General features: G+C 50.5%; 2 protein-coding genes across 3 annotated transcripts; both read left to right on the top strand.

The window, feature by feature from the left end:
- Positions 1–356: 356 nt before the first annotated feature.
- LOC142301022 (histone H1.5-like) lies at positions 357–5,143 on the top strand. 2 transcript variants are annotated; one of them, XM_075342043.1, is made up of 2 exons: positions 357–982; positions 4,993–5,143. In XM_075342043.1, exons 1-2 carry the CDS (start codon positions 357–359, stop codon positions 5,072–5,074), a joined length of 708 nt encoding a protein of 235 aa, XP_075198158.1. In that variant the 3' UTR covers positions 5,075–5,143. The 2 variants fall into 2 exon arrangements, with proteins under 2 accessions (XP_075198158.1, XP_075198159.1); XM_075342044.1 differs by lacking the exon at positions 4,993–5,143 and having other exon boundaries at positions 357–1,001.
- Positions 5,144–7,042: 1,899 nt separating this feature from the next.
- On the top strand, positions 7,043–8,734 carry LOC142302256 (E3 ubiquitin/ISG15 ligase TRIM25-like). The gene has a single exon (XM_075343330.1). It carries the CDS (start codon positions 7,043–7,045, stop codon positions 8,732–8,734), a length of 1,692 nt encoding a protein of 563 aa, XP_075199445.1.
- Positions 8,735–9,527: the final 793 nt, after the last annotated feature.

Here is a 9,527-nt window from a genome sequence, read left to right as displayed (position 1 = left end):
TCCCGGGATCCTCTGCGCTCTTTCCCGGCATCTCTGGCAGTGACGGCCACACACGCTCCGCGGAGATGATGGCGGAGGAGAAGTGATGGCGGAAGCTCCTCACCCGTCCGGCTGTAGCCGATAATATAGAGCTTTTATCCCGGGCAGGGAAGCACAAGGGGAGAGCGGAGCTTCACTGGGCTCAGCCGGGAGAAGGCGGGGCCTGTGCTCAGTTTCAGCCAATGGAAGCTCAGGATGGTGCAGCGCAGCAACCAATCAGTGCACAGTAAGACTGTATATATAACAGGCGCCTCCTGCTCCGGCCTCAGTGATTTCTCTCTCTCAGAAGATTTCTGTGTTTTCGTCCCGCTCACACGATGGCAGAGACCGCACCGGCCGCCGCTCCTCCTCCCGCCGAACCGGCCGCCAAGTCTAAGAAGCAGCCTAAGAAATCTGGGGCCGCCAAGAAAAGCAGCAAATCCTCCGGTCCCAGCGCCTCCGAGCTGATCATGAAAGCCGTGTCCGCCTCCAAGGAGCGCAGTGGGGTGTCTCTGGCCGCCCTGAAGAAGCTTCTGTCTGCCGGAGGATACGATGTGGAGAAGAATAACAGCCGCCTGAAGCTGGCCATCAAGGCTCTGGTCAACAAGGGCTCCCTGCTCCAGGTGAAGGGCAGCGGCGCCTCCGGGTCCTTCAAGCTGAACAAGAAGCAGGAGACAAAGGACAAAGCGACCAAGAAGAAGCCAGCAGCTGCGGCCAAGCCTAAGAAGCCGGCAGCCAAGAAAGCGACCAAATCTCCGAAGAAGCCCAAGAAGGCTCCGGCCGCGGCCAAGAAAAGCCCGAAAAAGGCCAAGAAGCCCGCAGCAGCCGCCAAGAAAGCGGCAAAGAGCCCCAAGAAGCCAAAGGCCGCTCCAAAGCCCAAGAAGGTGACGAAGAGTCCGGCTAAGAAGGCGGCAAAGCCCAAAGCTGCCAAGAGTCCGGCTAAGAAGGCGACTAAAGCCAAGAAGCCCGCGGCCAAGAAATAAGCAGGAGCCGCTCTGTCCTCCTACCACAAAGGCTCTTCTCAGAGCCACCACCTTGTCCTGCAGAGCTGTATGATCAGAGCCACCACCTTGTCCTGCAGAGCTGTATGATCAGTGTCACCACCTTGTCCTGCAGAGCTGTATGATCAGTGTCACCACCTTGTCCTGCAGAGCTGTATGATCAGTGTCACCACCTTGTCCTGCAGAGCTGTATGATCAGTGTCACCACCTTGTCCTGCAGAGCTGCATGATCAGTGCCGCCACCTTGTCCTGCAGAGCTGTATGATCAGTGTTACCACCTTGTCCTGCAGAGCTGTATGATCAGTGCCACTCTTGTCCTGCAGAGCTGTATGATCAGTGTTACCACCTTGTCCTGCAGAGCTGTATGATCAGTGCCACTCTTGTCCTGCAGAGCTGTATGATCAATGCCACAACCTTGTCCTGCAGAGCTGTATGATCAATGCCACAACCTTGTCCTGCAGAGCTGTGTGATCAGTGTCACTCTTGTCCCCCTATGACCAGTATTTGTATTTCTCGCTATGTAGATCTGCGCGGTGATCTTGTGTACAGGGGGCGGTAGATGATTGTTGCCGGGGGATGTAGTGATAATGCGGGAGCTGCTCTGTACAGCGCTGTGTGCGGGGAGATGGAGCTGCAGTTACATTGGTGGCGGCTGCTCCAGAGCCGCGTGTAGCCGGGAAGTGACTGTTTATTAGAGAGGCAGGAAATGAGTGAGTAGCTGAGCGCAACATGGGAGGAGGGAGATGCGGGACCACTGAGGGGAAGGGACACAAACAGGGTTATAACAGGGGCGGGGTTACCGAGGGGGATTCTAAAGGGCGGAGCTTCTTCTGAAGACTGATTGGTCAGAGACTGGATGATTATTGGCTTTATTATTTTCTTTTTGTCACATCGCCAATAGAGTACAGGGAGCGTGTTTCTGCAGATCAATGACGACACACACAGGAAAAAGCGGGGTTACAAGGGTGGCGAGCAGTCTGAGGAGCGGGGTTACTGAGAGGCGGGGTTACTGAGGGGCGGCGCTTTATCTGAAAAGTGATTGGTCAGAGACCTCAGGTGGTTATTGGCTAGATAGGTTTTTTTTTTTTGTGTGCAGTAACCAATGAAGTGCAGGGGGCGGTTATAAACAGGCCAATCAGGACGCGCACAGGAGGATAAATACTCTGCTCCCGCCGCTCCTCTCATCAATTCTGTTCTGCTCTATACAGAGCAATGGCCAGAACTAAGCAGACCGCCCGTAAATCCACCGGAGGGAAAGCTCCCCGCAAGCAGCTGGCCACTAAGGCCGCCAGGAAGAGCGCTCCCGCCACCGGCGGAGTGAAGAAGCCGCATCGCTACCGGCCGGGGACAGTCGCTCTCAGGGAGATCCGCCGCTACCAGAAATCCACCGAGCTGCTGATCCGGAAGCTTCCCTTCCAGCGCCTGGTGAGAGAGATCGCCCAGGACTTCAAGACCGATCTGCGCTTCCAGAGCTCGGCCGTCATGGCCCTGCAGGAGGCCAGCGAGGCTTATCTGGTGGGGCTGTTCGAGGACACCAACCTGTGCGCCATCCACGCCAAGAGGGTCACCATCATGCCCAAAGACATCCAGCTGGCCCGCCGCATCCGCGGGGAGAGGGCGTAGATCTGTCCCGCACCCCCGAGCACAACACAAAGGCTCTTTTCAGAGCCACCACATCCTCCCTCAGACGAGCTGATTCCTGGTCTCTGATTCTCCTCATTCCCCGCAGTGTCCGGGGCGCGGTCTCTACATGTGACGGGCGGCGCTGCGGAGTCTTCTGTCTGTTGCTTATATTCTCTGCTCTGTCAGCACAAGCCGCAGTGTCCGCCTGGATCTGGATTATCGCACCGGTGTGGTTTATTACTATATGTCCATTTACTTAGAGCTGCTCAATATGCGGCACCCTCTTGGTGGTGGTGGAGCTTTTTTTTATTCCATGCCCATAAGCTCCATTGTCCTCCAGACCGACTTATGCTAACAGTCTTTTCTCAGAGCCGCCCCTGATCCTGGAGACGCTACAATTCCTGCTGTGTCGGGTGCAGTGATCGGATTGTGTGACGCTGGAGCAGGAGATGCTGTGGTTATTCCTTGCGGCTCCAGTCCCGTCAGGATCACAGCGATCAGTGACGCTAGGAGGAAGGTTCCGCAGCCATACTCATGCGCCCTGTGATGCGGTTATTGGGATCCGGTGTCTGATTTCGGGGACTGGGGGACCCGCACTCCAGGTCGCTGTTCTGCTTGGAGAATATCTGCAGGTTGTGCGGAGATTGTATCGGTCTGTGATTTCGCTCTGTTCAAATAGTGCTATGTTTGTAATTAGTTAAGACTCGTGAGAAAGAGCAACCATTTATCGTCTGCAGATCGCACAGATCTGTGCTGGGAATCGGCGGATGTAGAAATAGCAGATCGTCCGCCCTGAGGCCGCGTGTTACACGATGGAGACAGAGTGGGAGGAGCTATCGGCCACTGAGCGGGAAGGTTCAAATTCGATTTTCACCACGTGGTCTGTCTCTGTTAACCCTTCAGTGTCCGGTGATTCTCGCCGTCGTTCTTCGTTATCAGTCATTTTTATTTCCCAGAAGTAAGGACTGAACCCGATCTCCCGCAGCCGGAACATCCCCCCGCAGTCAGCGGGGGCGGACCGCACAGAGGACTGCGGCTGATGACGCTTCAGCTCCTCCTCTTCCTCTAATTCTCGTTTTCCAATCTCCGTTGTTGTTTTTGCAGCTTCTAATGTGAAATATCTGAATGTAGAAGTAAAAGCCGCTGTCAGGAGAGTGAGCAGCGGCCGCTCAGCACCGAGACTCCGCTCCTGCAGTCACTGCTTCCTTATACTCCGGTCACTGCAGAGCGGGAGCATCAAACGCTCCACTTCCCGGGAGATGCAGACCGCCGTGCGCCTGCTGCTGCCCGGAGAGCTGGCCAAGCACGCCGTGTCCGAGGGCACCAAGGACGTCACCAAGTACAACAGCGCCAAGTGATCACCACCGCTGCTCCGCACCACAAAGGCTCTTCTCAGAGCCACCACCCACTCATCACAGGAGCTGGCGCCGCTGATCTCTAGCTACATATCTGTAATGTAGCACAGGGAGTGCGGGGGATGTGGCTGCTCCGTGCAGTGGAGACATTCTCGCGTGTTACTGGTTTATCTGGGGCTGTGATTTGCAGTCACTGTTCTGATATCGGCCCCTACACGATAGTCTGGAAATATAAAGCGCCATATGGGGGTACAGAGTATGTGGATGTAATATGCTCTATGGTGATTTGTAGTACATTGTATACAGGGTATACAGCACTATATGGTGGTAATCAGGACTGAGGAGACAAAGTCCAGCTCCCCAGTAATGCCTGAGCTTAATCATGTGCAGAGCACGGATAGTTACTGCCGAGACTAAATACAGAGGAGAAATCAGCTCCATGGACAGAAAATGATTTATTGGTGCGTGTTATATAACACAATATGGCAGTCTGCAACAGTACTTGGAGGTATACAGGATCATATGAGGACTATACACGTTAGTACTATATGGGCTTATAGATCAATATGTTGTATGTATATGGCTAATTTATGCAGGTATACAGCACCATGTGGGAGTGTACAGCAGTAATATTTATGGCACTATATGGGGTTTACTGGAAAGAAGGTTGTGTCTATATTTTAACATCGCGGTAGAAGCGGGAGAATAACCGGACAATGAGCGGGAAATTCAAAATCACTAACAGTCCTGCGCTCAGCCAATCAGCATAGGAGGGGCGGAGCCGATTATATAAATTTCCCGCCTCTGAAATACGTCATCTCTCCTGTTTTCTTTCTGGTCCTCCCTCGTTGGATATAAAGGAGGACTGTGCGCTCCTCAGTCATAGTTTTCTGCTGACTACGTGGAAGATGTCTGGACGCGGGAAAGGTCTGGGGAAGGGCGGCGCCAAGCGGCACAGGAAGGTTCTCCGGGACAACATCCAGGGCATCACCAAGCCCGCCATCCGCCGTCTCGCCCGCAGAGGAGGCGTCAAGCGCATCTCCGGCCTCATCTATGAGGAGACTCGCGGCGTCTTGAAAGTCTTCCTGGAGAACGTGATCCGTGACGCCGTCACCTACACCGAGCACGCCAAGAGGAAGACCGTCACCGCCATGGACGTGGTGTATGCGCTCAAGCGCCAGGGCCGCACTCTCTACGGCTTCGGGGGTTAATTCTGCTCTATCCTAACACAAATGCTCTTTTCAGAGCCGCCCACATTATCTGAGAAGAAGCTACAGCTCCTGCTGCCGGGGGAGGGGCGGGAGAGTGGTGCTGCGCTCGATCACTGCAGTCTGATACTCTGAGGCGGGTGGGAATGTCGCGAGCAATAAGGGGTTAACAACGTCTGTGTGAATAATGCTAATACGTTTTCGAATCTATGTTGAATAGAGCGATTAATTGGTACAAAGGGTTAACACTAGGCGGGGCTTGTAACTTACTTTTGATTGGCTGGGTATTGGATATGAATCCTCCGCTTAGTGGTGCTGTGCTGTTCCTGTTGCCTTAGAAGACGCGGGTACTGAGGGGTTAACACTGGGCGGAGCTAGAACTAGGCTGAACGTGGAGTTCCCGCACAATGGCTCATCCCTCTATGGTCTGTGTAACACGCGGTGTCGGGCGGGAGGGTCTCATCTGCTCCTGTGGAGCTGGGAGTGAAGATCCGCTGTATTTATGGGTATTCAGCACTTCTTTGAGATGGTATAGGAGTATTTAACGCTCTGGGGGTGAACATGTGGCGGTATACCGCTCTATATGGAGAGAGGAGAATTCCAGATGAACTGCGGTGGGAAGGACGGGCCCTTTATTTATTTGTACTTGGATCCATGTTTTTAAGAGTTGAAAATAAACGTGTTTTCTATTCATCTGGACGCGCTGCTGGAATTCTCCATCACATGCTGTGGACTCCCGGATCACTGACATTCAGCCCTTGCACCTTCCATTCAGTAAAGTCATTGTGTCCCACACGGCCATGGTCATCTCCAACCTTCAGGGTCCTGCTACTGCTATATATTTGTTGATTAATGTCTTCAGAGTGGGGCACAAGGGCCCAGCACCTCTTACACACTCACAGACAGAAAATGTTAATCCTTGAAGATTAAAAAAAAAAAAAATCAGAAAAAAAATGACACCAGAATGATTATCGTAGCAGATCTCCTTCTTTTTGTCTTTTTTTTATCTGGAGGCTGCATTGCCCTGATGAGCTTTTGATGTTGCACCATTTCTGGACCTTTTATTTACTTCAGACTTCTTACTTTTTTTTTTTTTTTTTTTTTATTGCATTTTGATGCTGTGATTTGTCTGGTTTGTCTGCGATGCTTTTGATATTTCCTGGTATTTGGTATTGACAAAACCTTAATATACTTTTGGCGCAAATTACATGCGGGTGTTCTTTTCTTTGTTTTGTTTTTTTTTGTTTTGCTGAGGAAAAACAGTAAAAATGACTGTGCGTTTTCCGCATCTAACGCAAATTTATGGAGAAAATCTGCACAGAAAACTCAGCACACCCACAGAAGAAACTGACATGTTAAGGATTTGAAACACACCGCAGGTGAGCTTACCATAAGCGAGAAAAAGCACCGTGGAGCTGTAGGTCTATAAGGCCCGTTTCACACATCCGGCATTTTGCCGGTTTCCGCACACTTCAGCACAGTGTAATACAGTACAATGGCATCGCAGCAAGCTCCGGTCACATGACATCATGTCACCGTAAGTTGCCGTAATGCCATTGTACTGTATTACGCTGTACTGGAGTGTGCCGAATCCGGCAATCCGGTGAAATGCCGAATGAGTGAAACAAGCCTTAATTCCGTCCAACTCACTGGGACTGTAAGATGCTTTGTTTTTGACGCAGCAATATATACACAGCCTCCATAACTCATCAAAAGCTCATACGTGGCCTTATAGCAAACAGATTTTGAGCTCAACATTGTTTTATTGTAAGACCGCACCCGCTGTTCTCTGACCCTTACAGACTTTTACTTGTATTTCTTCCTTCTGCTGTCAGCGATGGCGTCTATAGGTTTTGATAAAGAACTGGAATGTTCCATCTGTCAGACCCTGTATACAGATCCTGTAACCCTGAGATGTGGCCACAACTTCTGCCGGGTCTGTATTGATCTGGTCCTGGATATAGAGGATGGATCTGGAGTTTATTCCTGTCCTACATGTAAAGAACCATTTCCGGAGCAGCCGGTACTAAAGAGGAACCTTACTCTGTGTAACCTACTGGAGAAATTCTGGTCTAATCATGAGGATGATGGCTCAATCCTCTGCACTTACTGTGTGGACTCTCCGGTACCTGCTGATAAATCCTGTCTGCTGTGTGAGGCTTCTCTGTGTGATAAACATCTAAAGGTTCACAGCAAAAGACCAGAACACGTCCTATCTGATCCCACCAGTTCTCTGGAGAAAAGGAAATGTTCTGTCCATAAAGAGGTGCTGGAATATTACTGCACTGAGGACGCTGCTTGTATCTGTGAATCCTGCAGTTTGTTTGGAGAACATCAAGGACATAAATTGGAGTCTTTAGATGAGGCGTTTTGGAAAAAGGAGACATTGAGAATTGTTCTGAAAAAAATGGAGATGCAGAGAAGGAAAATTGAGAGCAAAGTCCAGAGTCTGGAGGAGCTCAGGCGAAAATCTCAAGAAAGAGCAGATGGAGAAGCCGAGAAAGTCACTGCCCTGTTCATAGACATCAAGAGACGGGTGGACGACCTGGAGAAGAGGTTCCTGAGTGAGATCTCCAGACGGGATGAGCAGGTGTCACTGTCACTGTCTGATGTGATCCAGAAGCTGGAAATAGAGAAGGACGAGCTGTCCAGGAAGATGAGGCACATTGAGGAGCTGTGTAACATGACTGATCCACTGACTGTCTTACAGGATCCAGACACTGGTGACTTGTGTGATACTGAGAAGGATGGACGGGAGGAGGGCACAGGGGGACATGGTGGATGGGAGGAGGGCACAGGGGGACATGGTGGACGGGAGGAGGGCACAGGGGGACATGGTGGACGGGAGGAGGGCACAGGGGGACATGGTGGACGGGAGGAGGGCACAGGGGGACATGGTGGTAGTGACCGGAGTATGGTGCTGATATCACAAATGTCGCACACAGTATCTGATGTAAGAGCTATAAATGTGACCTTCTATGGGGAGGATCCTGCAGACATATTACTGGATGTAAATTCGGCTGATAATAATCTCCTTATATCAGACGACCTGAAAACTGCGACCTGCACAGGAATAACACAGAATCGTCCAGAAACAGCAGAGAGATTCCAGAGTTATCATCAGGTGATGAGCAGGAGGGGATTTACCTCAGGACGACATTACTGGGATGTGGAGATCGGGAGATCTGAGGTGTGGGGTGTGGGGATGTGTTACCCCAGTATAGACCGGAGCGGAGATCAGTCACTTATTGGAAATAATAACAAGTCCTGGGGTTTATATAAAGGGCTGCTGGATAATAATCAGTGTTCAGTGAAACATGACAGTAAAGTGATCCGGTTACCTCAGCAGATCTCCAGTGATGGAGTCAGGATCTGTCTGGATTATGAGGCCGGGCAGCTGTCCTTTTATGAGCTGTGTGACCCCATCAGACACTTACACACCTTCACTGCCGCCTTCTCCGAGCCCCTTCATGCTGTGTTATGGGTATGTGAAGGTGCAGTACAAATAGCAGGGGGAGCAGCACAATAAAGACACAATTATCCTAGAAGAATGATTATGAGTCTTATAATCTGCATTATATAAATCTATGGAGTCACTTGAGGTTGTAGTACAGATGCTAAAATGTGGCTACAGTAAAGGGGGTTTTCACTACTAGGACAACCTATTCAGATTTCACGTTTTTCTTGTGGTAAAATAATAAAACCAATACTTCCGGTACCGGCTCTGTGCGAGATTGTGATGCTGGGGCTCATGCGGGGTTATGAAAGTCATTTTAGCCCTGTGTCCTAATAGTGATGGCTTCTGTCTCGTTGCCTGAGAACAAAATGAGTTAGTTCATGTTCATTAGGTCAGCTTTGCGGCTGCGCTCACTTCTTGCTGATTGCACTTGTGTCTGAAGGCGGCGAGACTGAAGCCGGTGCTGATTCGACTCTGAGCTTGAGCGACATCACATCCCTACGTGATCCCGCAACCATGAGCCTGGACACCTCTGGAAGGTGCCGGTAGGGGGTGAGTATAGGCTTCATTATTGGGGAAACATGAATCAGAAGAGGTTATACTAGTGGTGGACAACCTCTTTATATGTCCTCTGGATAAAGCCTAGTCCTTATTGCTGCCTTTTTTTTAAATTTTTTTTTAATGAAGTTTGTACCCCAATTTATAATTTTTTGTCTTGTCTGCCACAAAAAAATATGTCCCGGGATAGAACGTGCTGCAGTGTAAAGTAACACACATCCCTGAATGAGCGGTTTATTAAGTTTTATGCATTTATCTAATCGCACTGGAGATTTGGTGCAGGATATTTGCTCCACTTTCAATATCG

Source organism: Anomaloglossus baeobatrachus, chromosome 4 (assembly GCF_048569485.1).
Source record: "Anomaloglossus baeobatrachus isolate aAnoBae1 chromosome 4, aAnoBae1.hap1, whole genome shotgun sequence".
In the NCBI taxonomy this organism is placed as follows: Eukaryota; Metazoa; Chordata; class Amphibia; order Anura; family Aromobatidae; genus Anomaloglossus; species Anomaloglossus baeobatrachus.
Note: the sequence above shows the minus strand (reverse complement) of the source record. Positions and strands in the feature narration are given on the sequence as shown.